The following is a 21,999-nucleotide window of genomic DNA, read 5'->3' as shown; positions in this document are numbered from 1 at the left end:
AAGGCTACCTCAGATAGTCTTGGCGATAGCCACTGCACTTAGCAGAGGAACCCCCAGCTTTTACCCTTTAACTCCTATACAGGCACCTGGACTTAAATCAGGGCCCTCTGTGTTGCATTCACAAACAGTCTGCTGGCCGGAGGAAAAAAATTGGAGTGACAGAACCAGGAAAGCATAGTCAGGGAAACTGCTTGGGTCAGATACTAGGTGGTCAGTCAAAGTGATGTAAGGCTAGCCAAGGTCAGAATCAAAAGGGATAACAGAACAATGTGGCCAGGGTCCCAAGCCGGGTCCAAATTAGGGTAAGATCATCAGGAGTAACACCAGTGAACCTCGACAAATCCAAGCAATATCTAGCATCTCCCTGCAGAATGCTGGGAGTTTAAGTAAGGTGTGGCACTGTCCCATTGCACACAGCAGAGAGAGGATTACATCTGCTGAACTGTTTGAAAGCCAAAACACATCCATTCTGCCTGACTGACCGGCATCACAGGTCCCAGCCACACCAGTATACCTGGCTGGACAGAGCTGCCCAACAATATTGGCCATAACATCTCTATCAACAGCGCCTCCTGAAGGATGACTACTATGGTGCCTGGCGACAGAGGCAGCCATTGATGGAGCAAGTCTGGGTAGAGATGTTTATTATCAAAATGTACAAACTTTCAAGTATGTGTAATAAACCAAAAACCAAGAAGAACTTTTAGTAACTCAAAATAACTAATATAACAAGTGGTTTCTCCAAATTCTTTGTGAAATACCACTTTTAATGACTAATGCAGTCTCGGCATTATTCATACCCTTGATGACAAGCATGTTTTGTATGCTTACGGCAGGTCATAGCAGCCCCCTTGGCTGTTATGACCTGCTCTAAATGTGATGCATAGCCTGACACCAGCTTCTGGCAGCATTCCTCAGGAATCTTAGCCTCTAGTTCACTAATATTCTTCAGTTATCAAGTGAGTGTCCCAAAAGTTAAGAGAAGATATAATTGACTTGCACAAACAAAGAAGGGAAGGAAGGATTTATTTTTGAAAGGATCCAGTAAATTCTGAAGGATCATATCACATATTTTGGCCCATGAGAGGTTCTGGTGTAAGTGATGACACAGCTTTTCTTATTCGAACCACTGATACTGAAACCCATAAAGAAACAATAATTAATTATTAGTAAAACAATATCATTCTTGGCCATGTACATCTCGATGTGCATATCTTATGTGTAGCAGGTAAAAGGTGCAGGGGAGATATTCTTTATAAAAGGTGAACATCTGGCTACAGTTTATTATTCAGTGAGCCATAGCAAAGTGTAGATACTACATAGAAGAGGGTAAGGAAGGGAGCAGATAAAAATCAACAAATTCATTTGCCTGGAGGAAGCTTCAAATATAATTGATGTGAAAAGTGCACGCCAATTAGATACGTTTTACGGCAATCGTTTTACTATTTAAATGAATATAGAAAAACCTGTTTGATTTTTATCACATAAAATTGCATTCATTTTTCATCCGACTTTACATTTCCAAACGTTCAGTTTAATTAATAGGCTGCTCTATCACTGTATGTCCAGGTCTCTCGTGGCACCCATCCCCCAATATCATTTTGCATTTACTCTTCCATGGCTGTATATGAGCAATGCTGGTAAAGTAATCAGACTATTTGGCCTCATTATTAATATAATTCAGATTATTATCACAATTATTAAGCATTGTTATATTCAGTTTAAGAACAGCTTTTGGAGAGACTATAAACAATATATTGGTGAATTTCTAGATTGAAAAATTCTTGAAAGGGAACCTGTCCTGTCCAGAAATGCTATTTACCTACAGATATAGGGGTGATCTATGGGTAAATAGAGTATAAACCCTGTATAGCCAAATTAGTCGGGCCGCAGCTACAGGGAGAAGATGACGTTTTAGTGTCCCTGCAGCCGCTCGCTTCCAGTTATCGGCGCGGTGCAGAGAGCGGTTACAGTTATCGACCATTACTTAGTGAGAGCGCTGTAGTCACTCCCAACATATTGATTGACTGCCTACCCTGCAAACATATACTACACACATAAACTGCAGTAAATCAATGTGCCAGGGAGTGATAACAATGCGTTCACTGGTGACTAACAGCTCCCTGCACTGCCCCGATGACTGGAAGCAAGCGGCTGCAGAGAGGATATAACATCATTTTCTCTCTGTAGCCGCTGCTCCAGTAAGCCAGGTATACAAGGTTTAAATGATATTTATCTGCTTATTACACCTACTCCAGAGTGATTCTTATATAAGGATGGATTCAGATGCTGCTGATGTTGTCTCTTCATCAACACAACGGTTATAAATGGCACAAGGATTGTTATGATGACACCAAAAAAGAGTTGAGGATGAGAACCATCCTTAGAAAAGTCTAATCACAAAGTACAAAGTTCCCCAGCTCTCGTAGAATGTCAGCGAAGGTCCTCGGCACGGAAAGTGTAAGTCGCTGCTTGGCTTGAGATGCAGACAAAGCAAACAAAGGTATTCAGCCGTTTGAATATAAAACTTCACTATTTTATTAGCACAGCTTAAAAGGGTCCAGGTACATTAAAAATATTACACTAAGGAAAAAAACTATGCGTTTTGGACATAGAGCTCTCCTTAATCAAGTTTACCCTATAATAATAAGAGTTGTAGCGATGCTGAAGGTGACAGAGAGACACAACAACTGTGTAGTTTACTAATGTTTGGCAATGTAAAACAATTACACTTTGTAAATATATGAAAAGTAAATGTTAACTAAGGTAGGAAAATAGTGGGAAATTGTAAATTCATCTTTGTTTACTGTCAGTGAATAAAAATATTCGTATCTACATACAAAAGCTAAATATTCATGCAGACCCTTTACTACATCTGAGAGCCGAACATAACTACATCTCGTCTAGACAATATTCTGTGTACTAAAGGGTCTGCAGTGCAAAACTATCATAACGGGGTTGTTCAATACATAAAATTATATTAAAAATGTGCCCATGGGCGACATAGAACAAAGAAAATACATACCTTCACTTAAGCAGACGTGACACTATGCCACCATATGACAAAATAGTCATGATGAGATGCACTTTGGTGAAATTTACTGCAACAAACCATTGGTAGGTTGGTTGTTTTAGGTGCCTATACACTTCTAGCTGTATCTTTACAGGACCACTAATAATCCATATAAAGGTTATTATAAAACAACAAGTATATTAGGTCAGAGCTGATTCGCGCACCAAAGTTTGTTAGACATGTTCTAAATTACCCTAAGATTAAATACAGTCATATGAAAAAGTTTGGGCACCCCTATTAATCTTAAGCTTAATGTTTTATAAAAATTGGTGTTTTTGCAACAGCTATTTCAGCTTGATATATGTAATAACTGTTGGACACAGTAATGTTTCTGCCTTGAAATGAGGTTTATTGTGCTAACAGAAAATGTGCAATCTGCATTCAAACAAAATTTGACCTGTGCATAAGTATGGGCACCCTTATCATTTTCTTGTTTTAAATACTCCTGCCTACTTTTTACTGACTTACTAAAGCACTTTTTTTGGTTTTGTAACCTCATTGAGCTTTGAACTTTATAGCCAGGTGTATGCAATCATGAGAAAAGCTACTTAAAGTGGCCACTTGCAAGTTGTTCTCCTGTTTGAATCTCCTCTGAAGAGTGGCATCATGGGCTCCTCAAAACAACTGTTAAATGATCTGAAAACAAAGATTATTCAACATAGTTGTTCAGGGGAAGGATACAAAAAGCTGTCTCAGACATTTAACCTGTCAGTTTCCACTGTGAGGAACATAGTAAGGAAATGGAAGAACATAGGGACAGTTCTTGTTAAGGCCAGAAGTGTCAGGACAAGAAAAACATCAGAAAGGCAGAGAAGAAGAATGGTGAGATCAGTCAAGGACAATCCTCAGACCACCTCCAGAGAGCTGCAGCATCAACTTGCTGCAGATGGTGTCACTGTGCATCGGTCAACTATACAACGCACTTTGCACAAGGAGAAGCTGTATGGGAGAGTGATGCGAAAGAAGCCGTTTCTGCAAGTACACACAAACAGAGTCGGCTGAGGTATACAAAAGCACATTTGAAGAAGCCTATTTCTTTTTGGAAGAAGGTCCTGTGGACTAATGAAACCAAGATTGAGTTGTTTGGTCATACAAAAAGGCGTTATGCATGGTGGCAAAAAAACACAGCATTCCAAGAAAAACACTTGCTACCCACAGTAAAATTTGGTGGAGGTTCCATCATGCTTTGGGGCTGTGTGGTCAATGCCGGCACTGGGAATCTTGTTAAAGTTGAGGGACGCATGGATTCCACTCAGTATCAGCAGATTCTTGGCAATAGTGTTCAAGAATCAGTGATAAAGTTGAAGTTACGCAGTGGATGGATCTTTCAGCAAGACAATGATCCAAAACACCGCTCCAAATCTACTCAGGCATTCATGCAGAGGAACAATTACAATGTTCTGGAATGGCCATCCCAGTCCCCAGACCTGAATATCATTGAACATCTGTGGGATCATTTGAAGAGGCTGTCCATGCTCGGCGACCATCAAACTTAACTGAACTGGAATTGTTTTGAAAAGAGGAATGGTCAAAAATACCTTCATCCAGGATCCAGGAACTCATTAAAAGCTACAGGAAGCGACTAGAGGCTGTTATTTTTGCAAAAGGAGGATCTACTAAATATTAATGTCACTTTTCTGGTGGGGTGCCCATACTTATGCACCTGTCAAATTTTGTTTGAATGCAGATTGCACATTTTCTGTTAGTACAATAAACCTCATTTCAAGGCAGAAACATTACTGTATCCAACAGTTATTACATATATCAAACTGAAATAGCTGTTGCAAAAACACCAATTTTTATAAAACATTAAGCTTAAGATTAATAGGGGTGCCCAAACTTTTTCATATGACTGTATATACTTCAGAATAAGACCTAAGAAACAGTTATTGAAATCAACAATTACAAAACCCAACTTGTGTCTCTTAACAATCCACAATAAATTATGATATATACTCACAATATTTTGAAGCAATAATTTAGAGACCAACTCCGCCAGTGCTTTTAAATTGTTACATAGTGCCTTGCATTATAAATATGCATGACTTGAATTCTTGTATTCCTTATTCTAAGGCAGGGATGGGGAACCTCATTTATGGCCCTTGATGACTTTTTATTTGGCCCCAGGCAGATTCCCGGGGACTGCAGTGCTTGGGCCGGCAGCTGTATTTTGCCGACCACTGGCCCATTCATTTTTTCTTGCTCTGTGAGCATGCGCATGCAGCGTTCACTACTGAGCGCTAATGCGTGTGCAATGAAAGATTGTGTCCCAACCACCAGTGCCAGCGTCAGGACGTACTTTGTGGGCGGAGTTAGAACTCAATTTGTACAACCCCCGAAGGATGGCATAAATATCCAAATGCACCTTGGCAGAAAAAATATTTCCCACCCCTGTTATAAGGTGTCCTAATTTTTGTGTGTTATGTTCCTCTTTTTCTTTTTGTATGTTGAATTTGCTGAATCTATTGAAATATCAATAAAAATTCTATTGGATAAAACAAAATTCATCATCTTTCCACCATCTCATTCAACCTCCCCATCTAACCTATCTATCAACGTTAATGGCTGCTCACTCTCCCCAGTCCCACAAGCTCGATGCTTTGGGGTAACCCTGGACTCTGATCTCTCCTTCAAACCACATATCCAAGCCCTTTCCACTTCCTGCCGACTCCAACTCAAAAATATCTCCAGGATCCGCACATTCCTCAACCACGAATCTGCAAAAACACTACTGCACGCCTTCATCATCTCCCGCCTCGACTACTGCAACCTCCTGCTCTGTGTCCTCCCTTGCAACACTCTCGCATTCCTCCAATCTATCCTAAACTCTGCTGCCTGACTAATCCACCTGTCCCCCCACTATTCCCCAGCCTCTCCTCTCTGTCAATCCCTTCACTGGCTCCCCATTGCCCAGAGACTCCAGTTCAAAACCCTAACCACGACATACAAAGTCATCCAAAACCTGTCTCCTCCATACATCTGTGACCTAGTCTCCCGGTACTTACCTGCACGCAACCTCCGATCCTCACAAGATCTCCTGCTCTACTCCCCTATTATCTCCTCTTCCCATAATCGCATACAAGATTTCTCCCGTGCATCCCCCCTACTCTGGAACTCTCTACGCCAACATATCAGGCTATCGCCTACCGTGGAAACTTTCAAAAGGAACCTGAAGACCTACCTCTTCCGACAAGCCTACAACCTGCAGTAACCCTCGCTCCACCATACCACTGCATGACCAGCTCTGCCCTCACCTACTGTATCCTCACCAATCCCTTGTAGTCTGTGAGTCCTTGGGGGCAGGGTCCTCTCTCCTCCTGTACCAGTCGCCGTCACGTTTTGTTCAAGATTATTGTAATTATTTTTGTATGTTTACCCCCTTAAACAAAGCGCCATGGAATAAATGGCGCTATAATAATAAATAATAATAATAATAATATTGGTTTAAAAAAATAGTCCATATGAAGTTGAACCAAATCACTCTGTGCAAACGGCATCTTTTAAACTCAAGGGAACCTGCCAAGTTTTTAAAGCCTATGCCACTTCATGAAACACCAGCGTTTTTCTCCCTGTTTCAAATTATGTGTTTCTTTCGGTTGTTTCCTGAGCATTTTTCCAATGGTTTAGCCCTCCGACGTTTTTTTGGAGGGCTTTTCCATGATTTTTGTCAAGTCTTTTGTACTTTCGTTGATTTAACTACATTGAATAATGAAGAAATGTCTAGCTTTTTGGTAAGCAAAAAAGATGGCAAAACACTGTAAAAGACATACTGGCTTCCTTGGAAACCAGGAGCAGTTCAAAGATGTTCAAAAGCCTGAACATATACACTGCAAGTCAATTTTACATAGAAATGCATATGTTCATTCTTTAGACCATTTTCTGTTAGGTATCTAGGTGGATTCCACGGCGGTAGCCACATAAAAAAGACGTTGTGCACTTGTACCCTAACTGTACCAAAAGTGCCATTTGCTTCCATGTTTCCCACCCAGCTACTAACATAAGGTTACATCCCAAACTAAAATATTTCAAGAAAATGTCTTCTAACGTAAGGCAGGTCACTTATAACAAACGTTAAATCGTTTTTTTTTATAACGCCTACTATAGATCCTGACACAGCAGGGGCTGCGGATAATTGCTCTGCGCACAATGCAGATCTATGTGTCTGGTGAGAGCACCATTCTGACCCTGTATCTTTTCTGGTAAAATGATTCATAGCCATAATAACGTTCCCAGTATCCTAATCTATGGTGGGTGTTATCAGTAATTTAGCTGGAGGTATGATAACATCTTCACAAAGAAAAAGATGTTAAAAATGGGATGATGACTGCTTTTCTATTACAACCACATACAGTATTCAGTACCCACTTCAATAACAGTTCTTGTTCTGTTTGCAAAGTATCCTTCTCTGTATATGCCTACATTGCAAAACATATTTCATAGTATTACAGTATGTACTATCTTAAAGGGGTATTTCCAAAATTCAAATGTATCCCCTGTCCACATGACAAAGAATCAGTTACTGATCACTTCGGATCCCAGGAACTGGGCTCTATAAAGCCCATTGAATGGAGCAGAGGTGCCAATGCTCAACCTCAGCTCCATTAATTGTTTATGGGAGGGCCGGAAATGTCAAGTAAGTGTTGTTCTTGCCTTTTTCCGGCAGTTCCGTAGACAATGAAATGTGCAAAGGTCGAATATACGCACCACTGCTTCATTTAAAAAAGGGCTCTGCAAAGCCCCATTCTCGAGAGCATTGGTGGTCCCAGAATATGAACCCCCATAGATCATTGAGTATCCCTTATTACATGGGTAGATGATACTTTTTGTATTCTGGTAATACCCATTTAATTTAATAATTGTAGTTTAAAAGCCTCTATGGGAGACATTTGAGCCTAAATTGGGGCAAAGTGTATTTTCGGCATATCATCTGCTAAAGATCTGTCTTAGCTTGTCATCAGTCTGGGCGATTTATTGGTGTCCAGCCATTATGTTCTCCCATATCCAATCCTTTCCGGTCCCACGGACCCACCGTGGGATGTTTTCCCTGCGGTCACTGCCTTGCCTGCGGCCAATGTCCTACGCAGTGCTTCTTTCACGTCCTCCGATGGCTCACGCAAATTCAAAATTTCTCATTACATTTCCTGGAGTACGAGCAATGTGATATACTATGCTACCTGTGGATGTAATTTGATTTATATAGGTTTGACATCAAGGGAGCTGCGTGCGGGACATTGGCGCGGCCAGGACAGTGACTGACCCCCTAGAGCTCAAGACTTTACCACGTCACTTTAAGGCATCACATGATTGTGATCCAAAAACACTACAAGTACTTGGTATAGAAGTGGTACACCTTGGCTCTCGGGGAGGTAATATCAAATGGCTTCTGGCCCAAAAGGAGGCCAGATGGATGGTCAACTTAGACATGGTGAGCCAGCGGGGCCTGAATGACGCTTTGAGCTTTGCCTCGTTTTTAGAATTTGTACGTTCAGTTGTCCTGCTGACTCTGTGTTACATTTCTGTGGTATTATTATTTTATATTGTTAACATTTCTTCTTCCTCCTATATAATATTTTTAATATATTTCCCCATGATTATGTTATTTAGTATAACTAACTTCTGTCTGGAATTCTGTGTATCTATCTTCACTATTCTACCATGAAGCCTTGGGATGAATCTCTTTAACCACTCCCGGAAAATCAATATCCACCATTGTTATGTGGACTATATATCAGATTCATATGCCTATCATCTTCTGTCTTTTCTTTTGTTTTGCTGTCATGTATATATTTATTATTATCTTTTGTGATGGATGACACTGTATATATATGGCAGAAAGATGTAATATGCATATATCTACACTAATGCTGGTTGTGATGACATTTTATATTTCACTTCTGTGAATATTCCATTCATCCCCTTCTGGCTATTACCTCTGCTCTTGGCGCTGTGCGCATGCGTCCCGATGGTCTCCCTTGCTTGCCGCACGCCTGGCTATCTCATGCCTTCCGCTCATTGCGCAATCGCGCATGCGTGGGAGGCGTGACGGCCCGGGCGCGCGTACCAGTGATCGAGCACCGACGACACATGCACCACTCATAGTGCTACATCCATGCCTCCACTTGCTATGTTTTACCTGCGGTAATGTGCTAAAGGTCCTTGTATGTACGATTAGACCAGCCTCTTGAGAAAGCCAACAATCCTCAGGCGAAACGCGCGTTGAGGCATTCCTTCCACAGATCTTTTTCTTCCAGCGCCTTCTAGCCCTTCCATTCTAATCCTTGGTAAGGTTTCTGATATCTTTTGACTATGGGCGCATGGTAATGTTGCCGCAGACTGCTGCTTATAAGTGTATACTATTATTGCCCATAGCCGGTATTCATTTACTTTGTTCACCCTACTCAGGTTCCCCAATCCCACTGGTTACACTTTCATGCAGTGGGTACGGGTTTGTGGGCTATTGGGTGCTATGTTTTTCTGACATCATGCACTTCTGTTTGTCTATGCTATAATTTATTATGTGATGCTAAACTATTTGATATAATAAAACTATTCATTGTTTTCTACCATTCAGCTCCTTTGTTCCTCTTTTTGATTATGAATGAGGTGTTATATAAATTTGGTTCAAGAACCCTTAGTTTCTTTGCAACTACCAAAAAAATCTGATTTTTTTTTTTTTATAAATGTGCATGAAGATGTAGCATTGTTACAACCTTTCTCAGCTCGTATTGCTGCTTGCATAGGGTGCTATATTGACCCTATCATATTTTAAGGCTGGATTTACATTTTTGGCCGAAGAACCACCCAACTAGGCTATTTGGTGCACTTTTTAAACTGATGACCGCTGAAAGCAGCTTGAATAACAAAAGGCCGCTCGGCTTTGCAGATAAACATCAATTTACCACCCAGCGATCAAACAATATATGAACATTTTTGAAAACTGTGCTGATCCGCCATATTACTGCAACAATCTATAAACCCAGGCTTAGCCAATCTAGGGTGACCACCGATGAGTTATTAGAAAAATACAACATGAATCTCTTAATTGGTCAAACTCAAGGGAAAGAAAAACTGATTCACATTAAGTTCAAAGATTTCTTTTACATTTATATTATAGTAATACAGAAATAAAAGGTACCAAAAAAAGTCACATAATACAAGGATAGTATCTAGAAAGACATTAAACAATTGTAGATATGCATCTAAAACTCCATGGCTATTACACTAATTCCATCATAAATATTTGGCCAGCCCAATACAGAATGGAATTACAATGATCCTCCCATCAAAGGCAAAGTATGATAACATCTATTTGCTCATGTTATTTGGCCAAATGTTCCATAACCTGTGAATTGTGTTAAGGATTATAACTTAAAAATCTTCATGACTGTCCTCTCTGTCACATGTTTTCCAGTTATGAGCTTCCAGAATCTCACCTGGCTGATGAAAAAGTCATGGAAGTCCTTCTTGATAAAGCCAACTTCCGTAACTTCAAGCCAAAGCCGTTTAATATGAAAGAATTTTATGACCGCACTGGACATGACATCCGGGAGATGCTCCTCAGCTGCAAGTTTAGAGGGGAAGAGTGTGGTCCCGATGACTTTGTTCCAGTAAGATGATCTTTATTTTCACTTATGTGCAAAAGTATTTCATGCCAAATTCTGCCTTTGGAAGCCTTATGTTGAGTATCCATTTCTTGTCTTGTTAATCCCTTCTGATCTCCTTGTGTGTAACTTTGTTAATTGAGAGATCATCTGAGTTGTTTAGTTGGCTTTTGTATTTTTGCATAGCTGGATTGTGTTTCATATGGTAAATTCAAATTTAGCAAATTTAGCAAATTTAAAGAGATGGATTCTAAGATTTTCCATACTTGTTGATGTACTGCAGAGGTTCTGCAGTCTTCTGTTACTAAAGCATATGTATTGTTTAATGAAAAGATCTCTGCCTATTCTCGATGAATCGCACCATTCTTGATCATGTTTAGACACTGAAAACCTGTACTGATATTGCCCAACTGGCCTAGAGCTCTTGGTACATGTAGACTTTAGGACTCTGTCTTGCTAATCTGCCTTGAAAACTCTAGAGAAAGTTTGCCCAAATAGCCTTTGAAGCTCCCAAGCTAATTGTGGCTCTCATCTGCTCTAGTGTACCTACTGCTAAGACCACGTACATCACTCCTTCAACTCTGTGCCTCCATGGGATAACTCACCACCAAATTGGCAATAAATCTAACAGAAGTATCAAAGGCACCAGAGTTATTCCTCAATGAACTTCATTATTGATCAAAATATACAGTACAGACCAAAAGTTTGGACACACCTTCTCATTTAAAGATTTTTCTGTATTTTCATGACTTTGAAAATTGTACATTCACACTGAAGGCATCAAAACTGTGAATTAACACATGTGGAATTATATACTTAACAAAAAAGTGTGAAACAACTGAAAATATGTCTTATATTCTAGGTTCTTCAAAGTAGCCACCTTTTGCTTTGATGACTGCTTTGCACATTCTTGGCATTCTCTTGATGAGCTTCAAGAGGTAGTACTGTATATGAGGCAAAAAAAAAAACCTTTGAGCCTTTGTCAAGCCTTTTTACTTTTTGGCTAAGTGCCCACGATGCAGAAATGCTGCATATTTTTTCCGCTTCTCCCTGGCAGGAAAAACGCATGCGGTTTTTACATGCGTTTTTCCCGCCAGGTAGAAGCGTTTGTCAATCGTTTTTGCATGCATTTCTGCATGCGGGTTATCAAGCGCTTTTCCAAGCGATTTTAGCATCACTTGGAAAAGTGCTTGACAACTTGGTCACACTATATAAATCCAACCGGCATGGATTTATAAAGTGTGACCAAGTTAATAGTTAAAAAAAGAATAAAAATGGTAAAAAAAAAAATTATACTTCCCTTCTGATTGCCCGCGGTCTTCTCTCCGGTGCGTCCTGGCTCCCCCGTGGCTCGCGATGGTGTAAAAGGACCTTCCATGAAGTCATTTAGTCATGTGACAGGTCACGCGACCGCCGCGGGGAGCCAGGACGCACCGGAGAGAAGACCGCGGGCCATCAGAAGGTGAGTATAATGTTTATTTTTATTTTAAATTCTTTTTTTTTTACAGGTACTATAGTACCCAGGTCTGGAGGAGAGTCTCTTCTCCAGACCCGGGTACCATCCGCACATTGAATCGCTTAATATCCGCATGTGCACATGTAGTCATGCGGATATTATGCGATTCAATGCAAGTCAATGGCGGCAATTACACCGCGTTTCCGCAAAAATAATGGAAATGCTGCGGATTTTTCCGCAATCATAATCCGCAGCGGAAATTTCCACAGCATGTGCACAGGGACTATGGGGCACGTATTACCAAGCGTTTTTGCTGCGCAAATTCCGCGGCAAGAACGCTTGAAAAACACATAGTGGGGACGCAGCCCACGTCTTGACACATGCCGCCACTTTTTGGCAAAAACATTGCTTCTTTGCATTTTTATATGTTTTCATGATTCTCGATATAGTAAAAAAAAGTATAAACTACATATTAAAATCACCCTGAAATCCAGTATGTATAAATATAAAAAATTGCTAATAGATTGCTTCAGTTAAGTTATTTACAAAATTGTTTTAAGCTACTCCATTCCAATTTACAGCCATATCACAGAGATTTTTTTATAGTAAGTTTCAAAATACAGTATTTAGACTTATCCTTAACCTTTCTTTAGTCTTACTCTCTTACTCAGATTTAAGGGAGTAATTTATAAAAACTTCTGTTTCATACTTCAGAGCAAGATGTCATACCAATATAACTCTAGCAGAACATATCTAAATGAAAATCTAAGGGCAGTCACTTGTGTATGTCAGGCGCTATATATTTAGCAACTTGAATATACATTACTCAAAAACAGAAACATGCGTTTTAAAGAAAATCTGTCATCGGGTTTTTGCTATGTATCTGAGAGCATTATGATGTAGAGGACATAAGTCAAACTCTGGCCCGCGGGCCAAATTTGGCCCCCAGGGTGAGTATATTTGGCCCGTGACACTATGCGGGTGCCCCGAGTATGTTTGTCCCAGCATCATGCTTTCAACTATATCAGCATCCTAGATGCTCGCGGATCGGGTTGACAGGTTACTGGGTGGGGCTGGCGAAGACCCAGCGGTCATGGTCCACATTGGCACCAATGACAAAGTGAGTGGTAGATGGAGGGTCTTTAAAAATGATTTCAGGGATCTAGGTAGGAAGCTTAGGGCAAGGACCTCCAAGGTAGTTTTCTCAGAAATACTACCAATCCCGCGAGCCACACAGGAGCGCCAACGGGAGGTTAGGGAGGTGAATAAGTGGCTAAAGAGTTGGTGCAAGGCAGAAGGGTTTGGGTTCATGGAGAACTGGGCCGACTTCGCTGTCGGCTACAGGCTCTACCGTAGGGACGGGCTGCACCTCAATGGGGAGGGTGCAGCGGTGCTGGGGAAGAAGATGGCTAATAGGTTGGAGGAGTTTTTAAACTAGAGCCGGGGGGGGGAAACCAAGGAAATAGGTGGGATGTGAGGCAAGCAAGGGGGAAGGGGAGAAGTGAATATAATGAGGGTGGAGAGGGGTGTGGGGATAGTACAGTTAGATCGTTAGAGAAGAATAGGATGCTAAATAACCCCAAAGTTTTATCTTGCATGCTGACCAACGCAAGAAGCCTGACCAATAAGGCGGATGAGCTGCGGGCGCTTATATCGGAGGAGAGGTATGACATCGTAGGTATAACAGAGACTTGGCTAGACGATAGCTACGACTGGGCGGTAAATTTAACAGATTATAGTTTATTTAGAAGGGACCGGAAACAGGGGAAGGGCGGAGGAGTCTGCTTATATGTAAGGTCACGTCTAAAGCCCAGACTAAGGGAAGATATAGGAGAGGGAGAAGAGGGGGTCGAGTCCATGTGGGTAGAGATAGAGGGGGCAAAAAATAATAATAAAATATTACTGGGGGTCTGCTATAAGCCACCTAATATAACAGAGGAGAATGAGAAACTGCTATTAGGACAAATAGACAAAGTAGCAAAACATAATGAGGTGATTGTAATGGGGGACTTCAACTACCCGGATATTGACTGGGAAACAGAAACCTGTAGATCGCAGAAAGGAAAAAGGTTCTTGACAAATATCAAGGATAATTATCTCTCCCAACTAGTGCAGGAACCAACGAGAGGGAAGGCCGTGTTGGACTTAATATTGACTAATAGGCCTGATAGAATAACTGAGGTACAGATAGGGGGGTACCTAGGTAATAGCGATCATAATATTATCAATTTCAAAATGCCCTTCAGTAGGGTTATCAATAAGGGAACAACAAAAACATTAAACTTTAGGAGGGTGAAGTTTGATCAGCTGAAAGAAAACCTTCAACTTATAGACTGGGACAAAGTTCTTAATCAAGGAAATACGAATAGTAAATGGGAAACCTTCAAAAGAATTCTGAATACTCAGTGCGAGAGGTATATACCGTATGGGAATAAAAGGGCCAGAAATAAGAGGAAACCAATATGGTTGAACAAGAACGTAAAAGGGGCGTTAAATAGCAAAAAAGAGGCATTCAAGAGATTAAAACAGGAAAACAGTAAGGAGGCACTAATGTGTTACAAGGAAAAAACGAGAACCTGCAAAAAACAAATAAAAATAGCAAAGGAGGAAACAGAGAGACGTATTGCTAGGGAAAGTAGATCAAATCCCAAACTGTTCTTTACGTATATAAATAGTAAAAGGATTAAATCGAATAATATTGGACCGATAAAAAGTGATGAAGGCAAAATCATAGAGAAAGATGAGGATAAAGCTAATCTATTAAATAAATTTTTTTCGTCAACTTTCACAAAGGAAAAAGAACTAACAGGCGAAATGAGAAGTGACAAACTTAATCCTCCACTAAGTATGACTAATCTAACCCAAGCTGGGGTACAGAAACGCCTCAGTAACATTAAAATAAACAAATCACCAGGACCTGATGGCATACACCCACGGGTACTAAGGGAACTAAGTAATGTGATAGACAGACCGTTATATCTTATATTTAAGGACTCTGTTGAGACTGGGTCTGTACCACTTGATTGGCGACAGGCGAATGTAGTGCCAATATTCAAAAAGGGAGCGAAAAGTGACGCCGGAAACTATCGGCCGGTGAGTCTGACGTCCGTTGTGGGCAAAATTTTTGAAGGCTTTATTAATGAGGCAATCATGGAGCATCTTGATGCTAATAATCTATTAACCCTGAACCAACATGGATTCATGAGGAATCGCTCCTGCCAAACAAACCTGATTGACTTCTACGAGGAGGTTAGCTCTCGAGTAGATCAGGGGGAACCAGTGGATGTCGTGTATCTCGACTTCTCAAAAGCGTTCGATAGCGTGCCACATAATAGGTTGGTATACAAAATGAGAATGATGGGGCTGGGGGAAAATGTCTGCAAGTGGGTAGCTAACTGGCTAAAGGATAGAAGGCAGAGGGTGGTTATAAATGGAATATACTCAGATTGGGTAAGCGTCACTAGTGGGGTACCACAGGGGTCTGTACTAGGCCCAATGTTATTTAATATCTTTATTAACGACATAGTCAACGGGATAAATAGTAAAATATCAATATTTGCAGATGACACAAAGTTATGTAAAACAATTAATACAAAAGAGGATAGTGAAGACCTACAGAGGGATTTGGATAAGCTGGGTAGGTGGAGCATTAAATGGCAAATGAGGTTTAACGCGGAGAAATGTAAGGTCATACATATGGGAAGGAAAAATGGAAGTCACCAGTACTCACTGAATGGGAAACCATTGGGGAATTCAGAGATGGAGAAGGACTTGGGCATCTTGATTGATAGCAAACTAAATTGGAGTGCCCAAAGTCAGGCGGCTGCTGTAAGGGCAAACAGGGTAATGGGATGTATCAGAAGAGGTATAGCTGCAAAGGATGAGAACATTGTTCTTCCACTGTACAAAGCACTGGTCAGACCACACTTGGAATACTGTGCTCAGTTATGGGCCCCAATATATAGAAAGGATATAAATGAGCTTGAAAAGGTACAAAGGAGGGCAACAAAATTAATAAGGGGAATGGAGGGACTGCAATACCCAGAGAGGTTGGCAAAACTAGGACTATTCAGCCTGGAAAAGAGAAGGTTGAGGGGGGACATAATAAATGTGTACAAATATGTTAGGGGACAGTATAGAGATCTTGCCCGGGATTTGTTCAAAAGGAGGGATATTACGGTAACAAGAGGGCATTCACTAAGACTGGAAGAGAAAAGGTTTCAGCACCAGCATAGGAAGGGGTTCTTTACGGTAAGAGCAGTGAGAATATGGAATTCACTGAGTGAGGAGACGGTAATGTCGGATTCACTAAACCAGTTCAAGCGGGGACTGGATGCATTTCTAGATACCAGGCAGATTTCAGCATATACTTAAAAATAGAATAAAATAGTAGGTTGATACAGGGATTTATTCTGACTGCTGGTTTCAGAGTCGGGAGGGAATTTTTCCTCAGGTGAAGATTGGCCAAATCATTTGGGGTTTTTGCCCTCCTCTGGATCAACTTTAGCAATTACAGAACTAACAGGTCGAACTTGATGGACGCAAGTCTTTATTCGGCTTTACTAACTATGCCAATACAGTTGAACGCACCTGTATGGAGCACCATATAGGACCCATTATTCTGTATTGAGTACTATGTGGGGCCATTATACTGTATGGAGGACTATGTGAGGCCATTATACTGCACAGAGCACTATGTGAGGCCATTATACTGCACGGAGCTCTATGTGAGGCCATTATTCTGTATGGAGGACTATGTGAGGCCATTATATTGTATGGAGGACTATGTGGGGCTATTATACTGTATGGAGGACTATGTGGAGCCCATTATACAGTATGGAGGACTATGTGAGGCCATTCTACTGTATGGAGGACTATGTGGGACCCATTATATTGTATGGAGCAATATGTGGGGCCCATTATACTGTTTGGAGCACTATGTGGGGCCATTATGCTGTATGGATGGCAATGCAGGGCCCCGTTATACTGTATGGAGGACTATGTGGGGCCCATTATACTGTTTGGAGCACTATGGGGGACCATTATGCTGTATGGATGGCAATGCAGGGCCCCGTTATACTGTATGGAGGGGTATGTGGGGCCCATTATACTGTATGGAGGACTATGTGGGGCCATTATACTGTATGGAGGACTATGTGGGACCCATTATTCTGTATGGAGGACTATGTGGGGCCCATTATACTGTATCGAGGACTATGTGGGGCCCATTATATTGTATGGAGGACTATGTGGGGCCATTATACTGTATGGAGGACTATGTGAGGCCATTATACTGTATGGAGCACTATGTGAGGCCCTTTGAACACTATGTGAGGCCATTATACTGTATGGAACACTATGTCGGGCCCTTTATACTGTATGGAGGACTATGTGAGGCCATTATACTGCACGGAGCACTATGTGAGGCCATTATACTGCACGGAGCTCTATGTGAGGCCATTATACTGTATGGAGGACTATGTGAGGCCATTATACTGTATAGAGAACTATATGGGGCCATTCTACTGTATGGAGGACTATGTGGGACCCATTATACTGTATGGAGCACTATGTGGGGCCCATTATACTGTTTGGATCACTATGTGGAGCCATTATGCTGTATGGAAGGCAATGCAGGGCCCCGTTATACTGTATGGAGGGGTATGTGGGGCCCATTATACTGTATGGAGCTCTTTTTGTGGCCATTATACTGTATGACGGGCTGTGTGGGGATTACAGCTGGAGAATCATACTGTTATGGTGTCACTCTTCTTTGTCGGGTGATGAAGCAATTCACTGTGGGGGGTATCATACTGTGTTTTGGGACATTTTTATTTGCATCATACTTTAATTTCTGTATTTTTCAAGGTTTTTTTATCCTTTGTTATTGCACATTTAAAATAGGCCATTGGGCCATATAATTTTTGCAGCTCTTACATAACATATTATATTATTCCAATATTTTATTCTAGGATCTATTAATTAAAATGTACTTTGTTCGTGGGACAACCCTCTTTAAGTTTGTTTCCATATGAAAAAGTTCATTGTTATATTTTATGATAAGGAATACTTCCTCAATTCTAGACATTTTTTTAATAAATTTAAAGGATGGTCCCTGACTTTGTCCAAGCTTGTAATTTTAGCCTTCTGTGTATTTGAGTTTGACAGTTTGACATCCCTGATGTAGAGAGAGAGAGAGAGACCCTGAATCCAGCGATGTGTCTCTTACTGGGTTGCTTGCTGTCATTTTGATAAAATCCCTGTTTTGTCTGCTTTAGATCTATCAGATCTATCAGTTCTCTGAATGTTGAGCTCTGTATAACCACACCCACACCACTGATTGTCGGCTCTGTGTACACTGTGCATAGGCAGAAAGTAGCTAATCAATGTTGAGGGCGGGGTTATAGAGAGGTGGAGGAAGTCATGGCACAAGATCGTCTACTGCTGATAAAATACTGATTTTACTGTATTTACAACAAGAGCCCAGTAAGTAACACATTACTGGATTCAGGGACTCTGCCAATACATTATGCTGCTCTCTCACATTACATAGCAAAAACCTGATTACAGATTCCCTTTATTGTATTTCAAAAATTTATAATTTTTATGACATATTAAAAACAAAATGACCAATTACAAAAAAGATTAGTCTAAGATATCACCACCAGAAAAAAAGACATAGGGAATTTGGGCAGGAAGCACACATGAGGGTATTTAGTGCAGCAAATATCTGAGCAATTGCATGAACTACAAGTGCAAAAACTACACATCCATAAACAAATCCACTATATAGATCGCATATATTGCCAGTCACATAAGATACAAGTTTTGTTCACCAATTTGGGAATACATGGATTATAATATAAATTCCGTATAGATCATGATTAACTCATTATGTGCCTGCCAGATTCTCACTTGCCACCGGCCCTAACGTACTTATGGCTTCTTCATATTGTTTAATATTATGTGAATAAAAATGACACTTTTTTTTTAAATGTCATTAAGACTCCTATTTTAAGTAAGATAAGTCTAATGTATGAAAACGAACAAGTATCTTTATAATTTTGGGGCATCTCCATCTTTCCACAGGCCAGAAAGGCAAATCTACACCAGATCGGGGACTGCGCTCACTTTCCACAAAGTTTTCAAGCGTGGTGTAAAGTTAAAAAAAAAATGAAATCATGGTGAAAATATTTAATGTGCCATAATTTGATAACTTTTAAAGACAGCTTTCTGCCATATAGTCATTAATAAATGTCCCCCAAGGTGCTTGCTATTTCGGACCACTCCCTTCTAATAAAACCAGTGTCTTGTCAATGGTTTAAAGTCCCTAACTATAAAAAAAGTAAGAAGAAGAGCTAATGAGGAGCTGATACACAAGGTATATCATAAAGCTGACAATGTGCCCTTCACAGCAGGAATACAATGACAGAATCAGTTTGTAATTTGGTTCGCAGTCACATAAAAGGTACGGTAACTCTTTTCACATAGGAACATTAGCATTTTGACAATTTTTCTCATCATCAAGGAGAGAAAAATATCCCGATATGAAATGATGGTTTCCCACCATTGGGAATTTTCATTTGAACAAACTGTAATGTGGATAAATGAGCTCAACATTAGCTCTATTATAGCAGAATATTATTGTCTTTGTCTGAGAGCTTTGAAGAAGGAGTCAGAAAGAACAAAGAAAGAATAAACCCTCTGTGAAAAAAAAATTATGAATATTTGAGTCAGTGAGAAGACCATTGACTTTTTTTTTCCCAGTTAAAGAAGCATTCCAGAATTTTATATTTATGACCCTTACCTAAAGATTTATGTTCAGTTAGGGTCTCCAACCCAACAGCAGCACATGGACAATATAAAGGGGCACCCGGGTTAGGAGAAAAAACAGAGCCAGCCATGCTGCAATACTAAGACTTAAACACAACACGCAGTTGTGTCTAGTATTGCCGCTCAACCCCATGCACTTAAATCGTGAGCTTCCTTACCAAACATAACCCCTATTGCGTGGTCTTCATTGTTTTGGGTACTGCAGAGAAGGAGCTTTGGTTCTCCAATGACCTTTTGTTCTGTTGATTGGTTGGGTTTTCCTGGAGTTTTCACATTTGATTGCTTATAAAATCATGGAAAACTTCTTAAACCTATTGCATTAGCAGCAAAAATTGCCTTTATTTAATGTATAATCTCTGCAAAAAGTTCAGCAGGTGGTTTATTGTACCAAGAAATAACAAGCCTAAGTGACTTCAAGTGTTAAAAAGATCTTGAATGTTTAGACAATCGGGCAGCTGGAGAGAAAAGTCTTTTTAAAGCTTTAGATCTGTAATACCAGAATTAAATTCTTCCACTAATTTAATAAATTATGTAATAAAGAATTTTAAAAAATAGGAAAAGATACTGTTATGATTTGTCTCTGGTTAAAGGGGGTTTTCCCACAAACAAAGTACATTTTAATCAATAGATCTTGGAATAAAATAAGTTCCACATTTGGATTTGTTAAAAAAATGTTCCTGTGCTGAAATATTCTTATAAATGTGTCCCTGCTGTGTACTGTGTAATGGCTGTGTCTGACCATACAGGAACATGGTCTGATCATACCACATCTCCTGGGCAGGGGAGGAAGCAAAAGAGTATACAGACATTACAGCAGGAGATCACATCTGATTCTTTTTGTGAGGTAAAACAATTCCCTGCCTGTTTTTAAACAATGTTTCACCTCACAGAAAGAATCAGCTGCGACCCCCTGCTGTAATGTCTGTATACTCTATTTTGCTGCCCCCTCCCCTGCCCAGGAGCTGTGGTATGATCAGACCATGTCCCTGTACGGTCAGACACAGCCATTACACAGTACACAGCAGGGGCACATTTATAAGAATATTTCAGCACAGGAACATTTTTTTAAAAACACATTGTGGAACTTATTATTATTCCAAGATTTATTGATTAAAATTAACTTTGTTCATGGGGAAAACCTCTTTAATTCTCATGTAAGATCATAACATAAATACTATGGAGAAAAAATTAAAGGGACAATGAAATTGGTTTTTATGGGCAACTGCTCGGATTTTTCTTTTCACTACTTTCAATAATTCTCCCTCTATGGCTATATTTTCACTTCATACTTAAAATGGAGACCTGTGTGAAGTATCAGCAATTCTTAAATATTATCACTTTTTATGTTACCTTTTTATATTTTTTAGGCCACATTCACACGTTCAGTATTTGGTCAGTATTTCACATCAGCATTTGTAAGCCAAAATCAGGAGTGGAACAATCAGAGGAAAAGTATCATAGAAACACGTCACCACTTCTGCATTTTTCACCCACTCCTGGTTTTGGCTTACAAACACTGATGTGAAATACTGACCAAATACTGAACATGTGAACATGGCCTTATCTTTATTTTTTGCAAATCAGTGAATGATAGATTTTTCTTAAATTGTCAATAGATGATTGAAGTTTTGCACTTCGTGATTCTAAATGGTTCATTATTAAATTTGTCATCAAGAAAGTGATACACATGCAAAAAATATATATTTTTTAATCATTTATAGCAAATGTTTCCATAAAATTAAGTAGTCGGAAAGTAGATATAATACCAAATACTATGCAAATTCTATGGGGTGCTACTTCCATCACCCCTCACCCCACCCCCATAATGCTTGCATGCCAGAGATAAAGGAAGGAAAAAGATATAAGATGATACCAATGAAGATAAATTCTGGAAAAATTTCAGCCAAAGAGACTAGTTTTCGTTATATTCATAAGGGTATTGTATCTTGTCTGTAATTAATAATTTATTCATAAAATGTAATTGGGGGTCATATTTCAGGATTTCCACATTAGGGTACTTTACTTCTAAAGAACAG

The 21,999-nt window shown here is 40.0% G+C and overlaps 1 protein-coding gene across 1 annotated transcript in view; it reads left to right on the top strand.

The window, feature by feature from the left end:
• ASIC1 (acid sensing ion channel subunit 1) overlaps positions 1-21,999 on the top strand; it is a 457,916-nt gene that overhangs the window by 92,502 nt on the left and 343,415 nt on the right. The window contains exon 3 of the mRNA XM_073662834.1: positions 10,485-10,680. Coding sequence (XP_073518935.1) covers positions 10,485-10,680 — 196 coding nt within the window. The remainder of the gene's footprint in view (positions 1-10,484; positions 10,681-21,999) is intronic.

Source organism: Phyllobates terribilis, unplaced genomic scaffold (assembly GCF_046119375.1).
Source record: "Phyllobates terribilis strain yellow unplaced genomic scaffold, ASM4611937v1 Scaffold_2__4_contigs__length_985480577, whole genome shotgun sequence".
NCBI lineage: Eukaryota > Metazoa > Chordata > Amphibia > Anura > Dendrobatidae > Phyllobates > Phyllobates terribilis.
This window is presented reverse-complemented; position numbering and strand designations above follow the sequence as displayed.